The sequence below is a fragment of the Mauremys reevesii genome, linkage group 8 (genome assembly GCF_016161935.1).
Source record: "Mauremys reevesii isolate NIE-2019 linkage group 8, ASM1616193v1, whole genome shotgun sequence".
NCBI classification, from domain to species: domain Eukaryota; kingdom Metazoa; phylum Chordata; order Testudines; family Geoemydidae; genus Mauremys; species Mauremys reevesii.
Window position 1 is genome coordinate 86,519,558 of NC_052630.1, and position 15,969 is coordinate 86,535,526.

The 15,969-nt window shown below is 41.8% G+C and overlaps 1 protein-coding gene across 2 annotated transcripts; it reads left to right on the forward strand.

Annotated features, from left to right (window-relative positions):
* Nucleotides 1-3: 3 nt before the first annotated feature.
* On the forward strand, nucleotides 4-15,868 carry CRYZ (crystallin zeta). Of its 2 annotated transcripts, none has more exons than XM_039485491.1 (9): nucleotides 4-121; nucleotides 5,193-5,309; nucleotides 5,644-5,796; nucleotides 7,582-7,745; nucleotides 8,799-8,850; nucleotides 11,100-11,249; nucleotides 13,845-13,946; nucleotides 14,036-14,131; nucleotides 14,439-15,868. In XM_039485491.1, exons 2-9 carry the CDS (start codon nucleotides 5,199-5,201, stop codon nucleotides 14,598-14,600), a joined length of 990 nt encoding a protein of 329 aa, XP_039341425.1. In that variant the 5' UTR covers nucleotides 4-121; nucleotides 5,193-5,198; the 3' UTR covers nucleotides 14,601-15,868. The 2 variants fall into 2 exon arrangements, with proteins under 2 accessions (XP_039341425.1, XP_039341426.1); XM_039485492.1 differs by lacking the exon at nucleotides 4-121 and adding an exon at nucleotides 601-835.
* Nucleotides 15,869-15,969: the final 101 nt, after the last annotated feature.

A 15,969-nucleotide genomic window follows, 5' to 3' on the forward strand; every position in this document is an offset into this window, starting at 1 on the left:
GCTCTGTGCCGCAGCGGCGAGTAGAAGCCGGAAGAGGCGGGGCTGGACGGGGGAGGGTCTAGCAGCCCGGCCCTGGGGATGGGCGGGGCCGGGCGCTGGCTGAGGAGATCGGCCCGGGGAGGTGAGGCTGCCTCCGGGCCGGGGGGGGAGTTACGCCGTTAGCCGCGGGAGCTGGGGCCGGGGCGGCTCGAGGCCTGGAAGTGAGGGGGAGGGGCGCGGAGCCCCCGCCGTCTCTGGGGAGCCCCAGGGAGACCCCTGCTCCTGCGCCCCGGGGCTGGCTCCGTGTGTCCGGGCCGAGGCCGAGTGGCTGGGAACGGGCAGGTCCAGCCCGGGGCACGGGGCAGCGCTGAGCGGGCCGGCGGGCTGGGCACGGGGGCTCCCCTCGCTCTTCCCTCCCTGGGCGCGTCCTGTCCGCCCACCCCTGGCTGTCGGGGGCCGCGGCCCGACGCGGAGCTCAGCGCCGGGATCCCCGGGACGCCTGTTCCCGCGTTCGGGCCGGTGTTTGAAACGGCGGCAGCCTCCTGAGCCCTGCGCCGGAGCAATGGCAGGAAACCTTGGGGGGAAACAGCGCTGTAACCTGGGCCGGGTGTGGGGGTGAGTCGACCACGTCATCGGGTCTAGCTCTCTGGGCTCTGGTATCGGCTCCGTGCGCAAATCACGGAGATAGAATTTGAGGGTTTAAAATTATGCCCTGGAATGTGGGCTCAGACACCAAAAATGAAACTACGAAAAGGCTTTGAAACTAACCCGCCGCTCCACTACGAGATAGGAATTGATGCCATTTTACAGATGGAGGAAAGGAGGCACAGAGATGTTCGCGTGAGAACCTTCTAATGTGAGCACTTCGCTTCCTGAAGGAGTGGCGTCTAAATTCACTGTAGTGCCTTACTTTTATAATGTTTAAAATGACAGTCATTTAAAATCTGTTTTGCTGGACCTGCCCCAGGGAAGCCAACTGTACAATTCAAGAACCAGTTTTCTAGAAGGCCTTAATATCTTAATATGAGGATCCAATCCTTCTGAAAACCCAATGGGTGGTTTTAGAGACAATAGCTTATGTTATCAGGTGTCACTGGAGACCTCTCTTAATGGGGAGACAGTACTTTAGCAGATATAGAAAACCTACAAATATTTTATGGAATATGAAACATCCATGCTTTTGGATTTAGGATATTTGGATCTGCAACAATAAGCCAGTTTGGAATGATGTTTAATAATATACAGGGGCACCATTTAGTTTGAGTATGGTGTTAAGCCAAAACCTAGTTTTCAATGTAGGACTGAAAATTAGGAGTAATTCTGAACCTTGCACCTAGAAATGGACTTTGGTTTGAAAGTATAACAAATACACTTTCAACAGGGTATAAATCAAATCTATGTACAGCCTTGCAGCCCTATATTTCTATCGCCCTTATGTGGACCCCTGTTATTCAATTGGAACTTTTAGGCCCTAGTCTGCAAGTGAAATTGCAGTTATGGTTAAGAGTATATGTGTAAAATTTCTACACAGAAAATATAAAATGTGTAGTGTTCTCACAGTGTGCAGAAGAGACATTTAATGCGCACACAGGTAGTACTTTAAGAACTCTGAAGTCTGCTAGGGAACTCACTGCAGATTGAATTTATCTGGGAAAAGTGTAAATAGGCACTATAGAAAATCCTTAAATTTCGGTTTGTCTACATATGAAAATTATTCCAGATTAAGATAAATTCACAGCCTAAAGCCCAATAACTATTTCTGAATAACGTCATGTTTTGATGTAGCTTAATCCAGTTCCAAAGAGGATTAAGCTAATTTGGAAAAAGGCACTCTTATTCTGGAATAATTACTGTATGTATAGATAAACTCTGAGATGAGAGAGCTAATGAGAATTAGAAGTTCTCAAACTAATAAATGCATTTTGCAGTGCCTGTGGAAGCAAAACAGAACCTCCTGCCCCTTATCCAACCCCTCCGCTCCCCACCCCCTTACGATGCTGTTCAGAGCACCTGGACTGGCAGCCGTAAGTAGTACACTGTTAGTAGCACGTTCCTACGGGGAGCAATTTAATACACTATGGTGGTCCTCCATACAGTTTCAGAACCCCGTTGTGGCCCTCAGGCCAAAATATTTGCCCACCCCTGGCATATGGAGAAGCAGGCCCAATATTTCTGCATTGACAGTTTAAGTGAGCAAACTCTTCTTTACGGAAATGCGGTCACTTCCACCTTTTCATGTTCTCTGTACGGTAACGTCTCACTTAACGTACTTATGTTCCTGAAAAATGTAACTTTAAGTGAAACGATGTTAAATCCAATTTTCCCATAAGATTTAATGTAAATTTGGGGGGTTAGGTTCCAAGGAAATTTTTGGGGGGCAGACAAGGCATTATATACTGTACAGTACTGTACTGTGGTGGTGAGGCACCCCTGGCTTACCCCACACAGTCACAGCCTGCTGCAGACAATGAGGCAGGCAAGGATGCTAGGAAGCACCTTTCGCAGCAGCAACTTCCCCCCCAGAAGAACAGGTGCTGACTTTGCTGGGGGATGCTCCAGGCCTGCCTCTTCCTGTCCCTGCTCTGCTCCAAGCCCGCCTCTTCCCACCCCCACTCTACTTCCTCCCCAGAGCATGCCGTGTCCTTGCTCCTCCCCCTTCCTCCCAGCGCTTCCCTGCCGCCAAACAACTGTTTGGCAGCATGTAGGACTTTCTGGGAGGGAGGGCTTCCCCGCTCCTCCCACCAGTGGGGGATTTAGAGTTAGTGGGGCCCTCCCATGGGGGGAGCATTCTCTCTTATCTCTCCCCTCCCACCCCACCCCTGTTTTTTCATTCTTTTTTTCCCCTCCATTCTCCTGGGGCTCAGGGCTGGGGGTGTAGAGTCTGGGAGGGAGTTAACGGTGTGGGAGGGCACTCAGAGTGGGGGTGCTGGAGGAGGCTCAGGGCTGGGGCAGGCAGGAGGTGCAGAGCACTTACCTGGGGCAGTTCCTGTTTGGTGCAGGGGGTGTGCAGATGGCTCTGTGCAGTGCGGCATAGTAGTGATTCTGGGAACTGCCCCTCCCGCTCAGCAGGCAGGGCCACCCAGAATTTAGGAGCTGCAGGGCCCTGGCCTGCAGCTCCTAAAGCCCCTTTTGAAATGCGGCCCTGCGAGCAGGGGCTGGAGGACTCAGGAGGAGCAGGGTGGCACTTTCCTTTCAAAGGAGAAAGCACCGCTTCTCTCCAGCCACTGGCTGTGCGGCTGCCCCTGCTCTTCCTGAGTCCTCCGGCCCATGCTTGCAGGGCTGCATTCTGAAAGAGGCTTTAGAGCTGCAGGTCAGGGCCCCAGGGCCCACTTAGTCCAGGGCCCTGCAGCCCCTAAATCCCCTGCATTCCGGGTGGCCCTGTTTTTTTGGGGAGGGAGGGGCAGGGCAGCTTCCCCGCTCCCTCCTTCCCTCCCAGAAAGTCCTAAGCACTGCCAAACATCTGTTTGGCGGCGGGGGAAGCACTGGGAGGAGGAAGGGAGGGGGAGGAGACAGAGAAGATGAACTTGTGCAAGGCGCCTTTGTAAAATGAGCTAAACGACGTTATAAGGGAGCATCGCACAACTTTAAACGAGCATGTTCCCTAATGGAGCAGCGACATAACTTCGAAACAACGTTAAGCGGGAGGACGTTAAGTGAGGAGTTACTGTATGTGTATATATATCTTCTTACTATATGTTCCATCTATGCATCTGATGAAGTGGGCTGTAGCCCACAAAAGCTTATGCTCAAATAAATTTGTTAGTCTCTAAGTTGCCGCAAGTACTCCTGTACTTTTTTTAAAGATTTTTTTACACAATTTTTTTTTTTGTTCCCATACTCATAACTTCAAAATTACCTGTGCTTTGAGAACATGATGGTGCAGTATATATTAAAGCAGTTGCATCTTTATTATACTGGAAATTTTAATGTAAAGCAGTATGATGAGACATGGTTTGGAAAAGATTACTGCTTCAGAGAGAAATTTTAAATTAATGTTTTCTATGCTGTGTGATATGGTTAGGAGCCTTTTGAGATGAGAAGTCAGAATAGTAATGAAACTGAGAGAGCTCCAGTAAAATAGCATATATTTGGTAAATAAAAGGTTATTTCTTACATACAAATACTATACTAGGATTGTAGTATCGTATATAATAACTAAAGCTGGCCAAATTTTTTCAGCAGAGTTGTTTTCAGTCAGTAGTACAGTATTGTCTAAATCAAAATATTTAGCGGGAATATGTTGATTTTTGTCAACTTGTGATTTGGAAAATGTCAACGTTTCACTTCTATAATGTTGAAATGTTTTGTATAGTCTTCATTATTTTAAAACATTAATATAAACATTATATAATATTTATGTATCTTCAATATAAGCTAAAAGAAAAAAATGTTGACAATTGGAACCATTTTTTTTTTATTTTGGCATTTCCCACAGAACAGAAATTCCCATTTGCAGCCAGCTCTAAACCATGCCTGTCTACTGGGCTGGGCTCAGTACAGAGCTAGCACTTCTAGCTTAGGCCCTGATTCTGCAATCAGATGGATGGTGGGCCTCCATGTAGCTGCAAGAGTTTGCCACTGTAGCTCCAGTTACAAAATCGGATGTTCTTAAAATACTTCACAAACATGCATAGTCAAGCTAGCTTTTAGATACATTAACTGGACACCTCAGGATACATATGTATTCAATTTTTCTGGTTTCTTCCAATATATTTTAATTCCCCATTGTATCTTTTATTTTTGAGGGCTGATGAACAAGGAACTTTTTGTTGTCTTAAATAACAAGCATGAAGAGAACCTGGAAATCTACTTTTTAGACCCTGGCTGAATACTCACTATATGACCTGTTTGTTTGTTTTTTATCAGTGAAGTTGGAAATTCATTTTGTAAAATGCAACCATGGGCCCCAAAGTTGTGGCCTCAAGATGTGATGACATGATGTCTAATACAGGAACTACTGCACTCGTATTTTTAATGTGGTTATTTACATGTTTGATTCACTTTAATGCCCACACATTCCCATGAGAGATGGTGGTAACGGTCTTCGTTTGTAAGATTTGTAAGATGAAAGACCATCTTTTCTATGAAAAGAAATCAGTAGTGAGCCCCTAATTTAAACTGTTGCCTAAAAGTAGGGAGTTTGATTCGTTCCCTCTGATGTGAAAACTGGATTGTGAAGTTAATGCAATATTTTCTCATCTTCTGATATTCAGATCACTATGGCAACTGGAAGAAATGTGATGAGAGCTGTCAGAGTTTCTGAATTTGGTGGACCTGAAGTGCTTAAGCTTCTGTCAGATGTCTTATTGCCGAATCCGAAAGAAAATCAGGTGGAAATGATAGCTGTAAACTAAGATAATTGCACTGAATGGTAATGACTTGAGCATGATTTGAGTGAGTGTCCAAAGCAGAACCATCTTAATTCTGAATATGAGTAGGTTGAGCAGCATATACATAAATAAAGCCACAGGCATCAGATTTAACTAATTAGTTTTGTTATTCTAATGTAGTCTATATATTGAATACAAAAGACTTTCCAAAATTGTTTCACATCCATACTAAGGGCTCTTTAATAGTCAAGTCAATTGCTTTAATAATACTAAGCTGTTGATGCAAAATTATGGTGATTGTAATGATATGTAACAAATAACATTTTCTCTTCAGGTCTTAATCAAAGTCCATGCATGTGGTGTAAATCCAGTGGAGACATATATTCGTTCTGGTACTCATGCTAGAAAACCAGCTTTACCTTACACTCCTGGGACAGATGTTGCTGGAGTAATTGAAGCTGTTGGGGCACATGTAACGGTATTCAAGGTATTATATTCTGTTTCTTTTTTAATTGATTGCTTATGCTTTCCCTACATTATTGTTGCAGTACTTACTGCTACCTCTATAATTTATGGCCTGTCAGAATTTCCTCTGGGTTTTGGCGACCTCTAATTGGTGGTGAAAAGCATGCAACCAGGTCAAATTAGTAGCCTTAATCCTACAAGCTGCTGTGCTGGGCCATCCCTTACACCCATACAGAGCCGCATAGAGATCTGTAGAGTTCAGCACTGGTGCAGGAGCCTGACTGCATGGTGCTGGTTGCAGGATTGGGGTTTTGTTTACACAGTCTTGGTCCAGAACCGTTTTTACAGCATTGTAGGCATATTAGAAATGTCAAGATTGCTGTAATTATTGTCATCGTCATCCTGGACTGACAGGAAGGACTCTGAGGTTATTTTGCTGATATTTTTAATATTCAGACTTACAATGAAGGGGAAAAAAATGCAAGGTGTGTCTACTGATAACAATTTTAAATACTCAGCTGCTGTCTCATAGTGGTTATATTTTACCTGCTGCCCTTTTGGTTAAACCGTATCTTCTTGGGGAGGGGGAAAAGTGGGCTGTTAAAAGATAAATGTGTGCGGTTTTTTTAGTTGGCCTTCTCTTTTATTTCTTTACAGGTCAGTAAGATTCTTGGCCAAAGACTAACAGCAGAATATGTGTTTAAAAACTATTGGGGTAGAGATCTGGGATTCTCCTATTCTGAAGTCATATATGACAGTTATTGAGGAGACAAGAGCCTTTCTGGCCTGGAGATGGAAAATAAGGCAGAGGTGTTAACTTTTACAAATAAACAAAACACTTTCTGTTTCAGCAGATTGACAGCTCCATTTTCTTTGCTTTTAGTTTTTCATGTAAATTTTGGCATTTTCTGCTTAAACTGAAGGGAAAGAAGATGAGAGCAATAGTTGCAGACAAACAGCTTGAAAGGGCTGAATAGAGGAGCCAATCAGAATAGAGAGATTTCCATATTAATGGTATATAAGAAATAGCCACATAGCAATTCTGCAGATCTTGGCACTCTGGCTGCTAATAGGTGTCAGCAAATCAAAGGGCAGGGATTTACATGCTATGCAGGTACTAAGATAATCGTACAGTGATTTTGAAAGTCAGACACCCACAACTGGTCAGAATGTACGGAATTGAGGAAAAACTGTACAAAACATGAAATTACCATGTTCTAAGAACTGGGATGTGCCATATGCAGCTCACAACGAGTACCAAAGTAGTTGATACTGGGTAGCTGCCAGGGCTGGAAATAAGTGTTAAACATCCTGTGTGTTGGGATGTATATTGTTGCATGTTTCTTACTTGGTGATTGTGTGGAGGTTGTGATTTTATCCTGTTGAAGGACTCCAACAATAACTATTACCAATAACTATTCCTGTTAAGAATGTATACTTCTCAGGCTTCAAAAACTGCTTAAGTGCTTTCCATAAGCTTGTAAAATGTTTCTGATGTTTTCCTTGTGGAGTCCAGCTAGATGAATTTAGGTTCATTAAGGATCACCTTAATCATGCAGTAGCTTTGTGTGTGACAGTATAGAACCTAGGATGTAATCTACACACACACCTTTTGAAATCTGGATATACAAAATTGTGTTGCAGAGATTTCACTTCCTTGATTTTTATAAAATCCTGCTGCCTTCCTTTCGGGAAGATAATTATATATATATAAATAAAAAAAAACTTTTACAGAAGTGTTACGTAACAAACTTTGACTAAAGTACTTGGAACTTTTGTCTAAACCTTTTTTATTTTTTCCTGCCAGAAAGGTGACAGGGTTTTTACTAATGGTACCATCTCTGGTGGCTATGCAGATTATACAGTTGCTGCAGCTGACACAGTCTTCCCCTTGTCAGATAAATTAGACTTCAAGCAAGGTGCTGCCATTGGAATTCCATATTTCACTGCCTACCGTGCACTCTTCCAAAAGTAAGATGCCAAGCTCTGTTTGTATCTTCTGCTTTTGAAGACTTAAAATACAAACTATAGAGCAGACACGCCATCCATAATAGCCAGCTACATGGCTTACCATTTCAGGGCACACTGCAAGGCCTATTTGATCTCTCTTTCATAAAGAGATGGGAGACTTCTTAGGTAGGGTAGTGATGGGAGGAGGACTTTGGTGGGGATTCCATTGGAGGGTTAAATTAAACGTGTTGCCTACATTATTGTCAGAGGGTTGTGATCTGGAGGTAATTGACAGTCTTTTTCTTTTTAAGAATGTATATTTAAGAGTGCATCTGGGGCACCCAGAACTGGGATGGGCACTCTATATAATAAAAAAGTGTATACACTGAAAGAAATGAGTCAATTATTTTCCTCCTCCTACCCCTCTTTGCCTTCACCACTATCCTTAAGAAGGACTAGATAGGACTTGTTTCAGTCAAAATTTCTGCTTCTTGATTGAACCGAGGGGTTGCAGTTGCGTACCCTATCTTTCCATCACCTCTGTCTTCAGGAGATGTTGGCAGAACTCCTACTAGCTCATCTAGCTAAGTATTTAACCCTGTCAATCCCCATGGTATTGATTAATAAATCTGTACTATAGTGATAGGCAAGAGTGCCTTGTCAGGGGATAAGAGATCAGGACTGGGAATCCAGTCTAGATAAATGCGTAGAACAAAGCACTGGGCAATCTAGTTTGTCCTTTGAAAAAGTATGGGTAGATTATTTTAAAACCCGGAAGACTAAAGTTGAAAAAAATGTTGTTTTGAATACTAGGCTGGTGTTAATACACACCTATACCAACCATGAAACTGGTACTCCCATTGTTGTAGCTTATAACTATATTTACATTCAGGAATGAGAGCTTTTAGAAACCAGGAATTATTAAGAGATAAGACCCAATTTCTCATCTCTAATCCCAGACTGAATCAGGACTAACTCAACGTAAAACTAAAGAGAGGAAAATTAGGCGCATTGAATGCGTTCTAAAAAGACTTGTATATTAAATAGTTCAATATTTGTCATTTTGTCTTCTAGAGGGCATGCCAAACCAGGGGAAACTGTGCTAGTCCATGGGGCAAGTGGAGGAGTAAGTATTTTGAAAAGACTTAAGTTAGCAAGTATTTTGTATATCTATTTTTGTGACTGGTTCTAAGGCGAATGGTTATCTGTCATGAAGGCTCTTTAGACTTAAAAGTTAAATCCTATCATCCAGAATATAGCAGCCTGAAACTGCACAAATTACCACATATGGCCCCAAATGCTGATGTCATATGAACTTAATTAGATCATATGTAGGGCATCCCGTGGTGTGATCACAAAGTGGAGAATGGTCAGAAGCTGGTTCAGGAGCCATACAGCTAGTCTGCCTCAGAGAAAAGTTAAAGGAAAAGTTATGTTTTGAAAAGTTAGGCAAACTCTCCTTAGTTTTGCAAGAAATGCTCACTGGCTGGATAGGGACCTTCTGTGCTGTTTCTCACCCATTAACTGTAAGGTAGCTAGAAAATGGGAGATGTTGGAGGAGATAAAGTCCATTCAGGTTTGAGATTAAGTTTTCCCAACTAGCTTCTGTATTTACAAAAGGCTAACCTTTGGCTCTGCTGAATAAACAAGAAGGCTGAGGTAGAGTAAGAGGGAATAGTTAAAGTTTAAGTGGCCCCTATTTCCCCTTTCCAGTGGCTGGAAAAAACTATTGTGAGCTGGCCAAGTTTTGTTGAGTTACTCGGTTGGCTGCAAAAGGCTGATTATGAAAGTCTCACATGAAAGAAAACTCAGATCTTTTGTAATGTACTAGATTGGAGGACATTCAGCAATATGTTTTTTCTTTATTTTCATAAATTGAGTTTTGATTTTCTTTTTCCACTTCTTTTATATGCTTCTGGGAACACACACATGTTTTTGCTTTACAATGGCATGGTCCACAAATAAGATTATCCTCTATAGATTTGCAGACTGTTACAAAAACATTTGCAAGTGCAGTGAGAAGAGAGTAGGCAAAGGGACACATACTATTGTGATGTTTGTGGTATGTCTTTCATTGACAAAGGCTTCTACAATGATCCTTAAATCTTGCATTCTTTTCAGGTTGTTCATTGAACAACTTTAGGATGTTGAGATAATCTAGTCATGCCGTGTGTTAGTCTGAAATGTAAATGTCAGAGGTGACTTGGGTTTTTCAAATAGGTCAGTTGATAAACACCTGGCAAGAGTGGTCATGAGGATTTCTTATGGGAAAGGCAGTTTGTTTACTTTACGTAACACTGCTGGGTGCAAGTCTCATTAGCAGAGCCATAAAGGGCAGCAGATGGAATTCTGTTGGTAACAGAAGTGGAATGAGGTAGTTTGCTACCAGTAGAAGAGAATAACAGCACTTAAATTAGCCGAGGAAGTGTCTGTCTCCAGGGCTGGTCAGGATAGATTGCAGAACCTGCCTTCACAGGAGGAACCAGGTTGAGAGTAACCCCAAAAGAGAGGCAGAGTTTTGTGCATGCTTGTTCTTTGTTTTTCTTTTGCATTCTGCATACCATGTAAGCAGTGAGTGTGAGCCAGCTGAGACTGTGATGTGCCTCATGGACTTGAAGCTTGCTTGTCCTCCGGCACTAACAAGACTTTACATCTGCTTGGCACTAATAAAACACCTCTCATCACCAACTGAAATATAAAGCAGGGATGAGAGGATGTGGTGGTAGGGAATGCAGATGTTTGTTTGGCAGGATCAGTGTCTGACTAGGCTTCTAGTGGTTTTACTTGCTGCCTAAGAATGGAAGCTCATGTGTTTACTTCTTCCTCCAAAATCTGTTACCCTCTGAGGCTTCCCTGCTTGGGAGTTTTCTCTGGGGTCCCCACAATAGCTGACAACTACACTTTGCAGGGCTTCCTGAAACTAGAGTGTGGTTTCTCAGGGCTCAGCAGAAGGGGCAGTGAGACTAGGGAGTCTCATCTGTTTGTGGTAATGTTGGGAATCTGGGGAATGAGATGCTAAATGGACCTCTTCTGCGGTTAAGTGTCAAGGTTGTGATATATTATCTGTGGTATATGGTGATCATATTAGTGGTGTCTGTGGGAAGAAAAGATAATATATACTGTTACATGGCTTAACTTTTCACTTCCTTGGTTTTGTGTCAGGTGTGTTGTGTGTGCAGCACCTTTACTAGTACACAACGTTGTGTGTGTGTGAATGTAAATCAAAATACTGTTTCAGTTATGCTAGTGATGTGTTATGCATAAAAACATATTTTAAGTTAATTTAACATGTAAAGTACTGAGTCTCTGATAGGTGATATTTATATTAAAACTGGGAAAACCAATGGTAAAGGGAAATGTAACTCATTTTTCCAGGTTGGAATAGCAGCATGCCAGATTGCCAGAGCTTATGGTTTAAAGGTTTTAGGCACAGCTGGAACTGAAGAAGGAATGAACATAGTTTTGAGAAATGGAGCCCACAAAACATTTAATCACAGAGAAGTTGATTACGTTGATAAGATTAAGGTAATTTACTACCAGATTGAAGGTTTCATAGATCTTTCAGCCTCTTTCTCCTTCCATTAAAATATTCAAAATCCATTTTGGTTTCTATTAATTATCTTCCTTTTAATTGACTAGAAAATGTACTATAGATGGCAATCCTGTGCTGACAGCCAGATGAACTAGATAGATATTTTCTATTCGTAACTTTTATGAAATGAAACATTTGGTAAACAGCTCTTTAAATTTTTCTTTTGAACCAAGATTAGGGTTCTGTAGGGGTCTGCCATTGGAGCAGAGTCTACACAACCTTTTAATTTCTGCTCAAAGGAGAATTGTTCATTTTAACTGTATGGATACCAAGAATATTAAATCATAACTAAGGCTGTGATTCTTTCACGGATGTCACAGACGTCATGGATTCTGCGACCTCCGTGACTTCCTGCTGCTCGGGCACCCAGTGGCCAGCCGTACCAGCTGCTTCTGGAGTGACCCGGGGCCAGCTGCTCCAGCAGTCCCCAGGGCCAGCCACACCGGCCAGCTGGCTTCAGGGATTGCATAAGCAGCGGCCGGTGTGGCTGGTCCCACGGACCGCCCAAGCAGCAGTCCTGAGGGAAGCCCCAGAGAGTGACCGAGCAGCGGTCCCGGGGGTCGCCCCGGAGCCAGCCACACTGGCCTCTGCTTGGGCAGCCTCAGGCAGCTGACTCTGGGGACTGCCGGAACAACAGCTGGTGTGGTTGGCTCCAGGGACTACCTAAGTAGCAGTCCTGGGGGGTGCCCTGGGGACTGCCCGAGCAGCGGTCCCAGGGTGGCAGTCAACCCCCAGCACTGGAGCAGGCTGCCCCCTACCCCCCAGCAGGGGCCCCCAGACAAATAGGACCTCAGAAGTAGAGTTTTAGTCAGGGGTATTTTTGATAAAAAGTAATGGACAGGTCCTGGGCTGTGAATTTTTATTTATTGCCCGTGACCTGTCCATGATTTATACCAAAAATACCCATGACTAAATCTTAGCTTTAATCATAACTAGGGCTGTCAATTAATCGCAGTTAGCTCACGCGATTAACTCAAAAAAATAATTGCGATTAACCGCACTGTTAAACAATAGAATACCAATTGAAATTTATTAAATATTTTTGGATGTTTTCTACATTTTCAAATATATTGATTTCAATGATAACACAGAATACAAAGTGTACAGTGTCGCTTCATATTTATTTTTTATTACAAATATTTGCACTGTAAAAAACAAAAGAAATAGTATTTTTTCAATTCACCTAAGTACTGTAGTGCAATCTCTTTATCATGAAAGTTGAACTTACAAATGTAGAATTATGTACCAAAAAAAACTGCATTCAAAAATAAAACAGTGTAAAACTTTAGAGCCTGTAAGTCCACTTAATCCTACTTCAGCCAATCGCTCAGACAAACAAGTTTGGTTAAAATTTGCAGGAGATAGTGCTGCCTGCTTCTTGTTTACAATGTCACCTGAAAGTGAGAATAGGCATTCACATGGCACTGTTGTAGCTCTGTCAGATATGCTAAACATTCATATGCCCTTTCATTCTTCGGCCACCATTCCAGAGGACATGCTGCTGATGCTCAGTAAAAAAAGAATGCGTTAATTACATTGTGACTGAACTCCTTGCGGGAGAATTGTATGTCTCCTGTTCTGTTTTACCTGCATTCTGCCATATATTTCACATCATAGCAGTCTCAGATGATCACCCAGCACACGCTTGTTTTAGGAACACTTTCATAGCAGATTTGACAAAGCGCAAAGAAAGTACCAATGTGAGATTTCTAAAAATAGCTACAGCACTCAACCCAAAAGTTTAAGAATCTGAAGTGTTTTCTAAAATCTGAGGGGGACGAGGTGTGGAGCATGCTTTCAGAAGGCTTAAAAGAGCAGCACTCAGATACAGAAACTACAGAACCCGAACCACCAAAAAAGAAAAATCAACCTTCTGCTGGTGGCATCTGACTCAGATGATGAAAGTGAACATGCGTTGGTTCGCTCTGCTTTGGATTGTTATGGAGCAGAACCCATCATCAGCATGGACGTATGTCCTCTGGAATGGTGGTTAAAGCATGAAGGGACATATGAATCTTTAGCGCATCTGACACACAAATATCTTGTGGAGCCAGCTACAACAGTGCCATGTGACTGCCTGTTCTCGCTTTCAGGTGACATTGTAAACAAAAAGTGGGCAGCTTTATCTCCTGCAAATTTTAACCAAACTTGTTTGTCTGAGTGATTGGCTGAAGTAGGACTGAGTGGACTTGCAGATTCTAAAATTTTACATTGTTTTTTTTTTAAAGCAGCTTTTTTTTTGTACGTAATTCTACATTTGTAAGATCAACTTTCATGATAAAGAGATTGCACTATAGTACTTGTATTAGCTGTGTTTCCTATTTGCTTTACTATCTCATGAAGGGAGGGAGCATTTAGAAACTCAGATCCCAGCAAGTCACAATATGATGAAGATGGACTTTCAGAATTGCATTAGATATGTCAGACTTAACATGTAGAAACCCCAGGTTACCTACAGCCTGTGAAATATACAGACACCCAAATGTGAACTTTTCTCAATTGCTTATCTCTTTTTATATTCTGTGTAGGAATTCAGTGATGTGCAGGGAGTTGATGTGATAATAGAAATGCTAGCTAATGTTAATCTCACCACTGATTTACAACTACTGTCACCTGGAGGAAGGGTGATGGTAAGTATTTTCTCTGTCATTGCCTTCAAATTAAATTTATAATTTGTTGAACAATGTTTGGATTAAGTGTCTTAACTTTTTTGTATCAGATCGTGGGGAGTAGAGGTCCAATTGAAATATACCCCAGGGACACTATGATGAAAGAATCCAGCATAATAGGAGTTAGTCTGTTTTGTGCAACTAAGGTAAGGCATTTTTAGTTCAAAGAATTTACTTAGATGAGCTATTTTTATAAGTTATTAGCTTTTAGTTTAAGCAAATTAGATGTTTAGCAAAATAGCATAGGGTTTGATTTGTGGTGTAAGGATACAGATTTTATTAGATTATATGCATTTTATTTTTCTAAATGAACAAGTAGAAGAATTAAGATAAATCTCAGAAATGTAATAAAATGCATTTTAATTGTGAAATTTGGATTAAAACTTTGTATAAACATCTAATATACTTTACAAGTGCACATGACTTACAATAAATACTATCTTCACTATACAGAAGTCGATGCACGAATGTGAAACAGCGCTTCTTGCTGGTATAGAAGCTGGCTGGCTTAAACCTGTAGTTGGCCCTGAATATCCATTGGAAAAAGTGGCTAAGGCTCATGAACACCTTATTAACAGCAGTGGTGCTTTGGGAAAGATGGTACTCCTTATATGATAAGTCATGTAATAAAGTTTCTTTCCACTTATATTGTGGCTGTTCTAATTACACCCTTGCTTATATGGTTCATTTAGCATGTTTTACAAAACAGAGTTGATCACAGATATTCTGTAGTAATAGTAAGTCTAATTTAGACAGGGAGGATGCCTTAAATGAAAATGCATTATTATGTAATGAAAAGCAGAGAATCAGATTTAAGCTTCTAAGTACTCTCCCCCATTTGGCTAACCTGGAGATTGCATCTTTTTCCTTTCTACGTTGGTCCCTGATATCTGTTCTGTCCTACCCAGGTTGGAATATTGTACAATGCTGTACTTATTGCTTCCCTTGAATACTACAGGGAAGCTTTAGCTAGTGCAGAATGTGGCTTTCAGCCTGCCTTTTAAAGTGGAGCAACGTGTATGTGTAAGTAGGGCTCCATGTGTTCTGTAGCCACAAAATATGTTGCTATTCACCATCTGCCGCAGAAGTGTGCTTTAGAATCCAAACTTTGATTTTAAAATCATTAACTTTCTGGCCCTTATGATTGCTATGAGCCGCCCTAATGTGAATTGAATGTAAACAGGGGCAGCATTGTGTTCCTGAATCTGCCTCAAACAATATCCTGAGAGGTGTAATTGCCAAAATTATCTCAATGGGATGATGACTCTGAAGCCCAGTGTCATCATTCATATTTTACTACTGATCTCATTTTAGCAGAAATAGCCAGATAATGTGCTGATTCCTTGCTATTGAAAGGGAAGGCAATGAGGAGTTCAATTCCCTCTCTCTTTCTTTTGAATTTAAAGTCAGTTCCTTCATAATGGGAGGGAAAGAGGATCTGCCTCCCTCCTGGGTGCCAAGAATTCAAGCTATCTTTCGCTAATCATCAGTCCCCTTCATGGATACAAAAATATGCAGCATATTGAAAATGTGACCACTCTGTAAAACAAATGAATGTACTATGAAATGAGGACCTCTGTAATGATTGTATTACTCTTCATATCTAATACAATAGAAATCTCAATTTTTCAATTTATTAATCTGCAGCAGAAATTTGCGTTTGCCACACCAGAATCCTATAGAAACCAGGGGAGCTTGCAGCAGAATCCAGGTCTAGCTTGCCTCCATTTTGTAGTCCTGTTTGAAGGTCATTTCTTGAATGAATTTAATCTCTTTACCTTGTTGCCCAAGACAAGTACTAATAATCAAACATGGCTGTTTTGGTTTAACTGCTAGTCAGTGTTCTTGGTTGGCAATATCAATAAAGAGTAAACAAACTGTTATACAAGTGTGGATTTGTTTTTGCTTGCTTGCTTGCTGTTACCACATTCTGAATCTTATTAAACTAGTGAACAGAGCAGAGAACGGTCCTCCCCATTCCTCC

Coding starts and splice junctions, on each gene's coding strand:
- CRYZ (XM_039485491.1), top strand. CDS start 5,199: ATGGCAACTGGAAGAAATGTGATGAGAGCTGTCAGAGTTTCTGAATTT. Junction 5,797..7,581: donor CACATGTAACGGTATTCAAG/GTATTATATTCT, acceptor TTTTCCTGCCAG/AAAGGTGACAGGGTTTTTAC. Junction 14,132..14,438: donor GTCTGTTTTGTGCAACTAAG/GTAAGGCATTTT, acceptor TTCACTATACAG/AAGTCGATGCACGAATGTGA.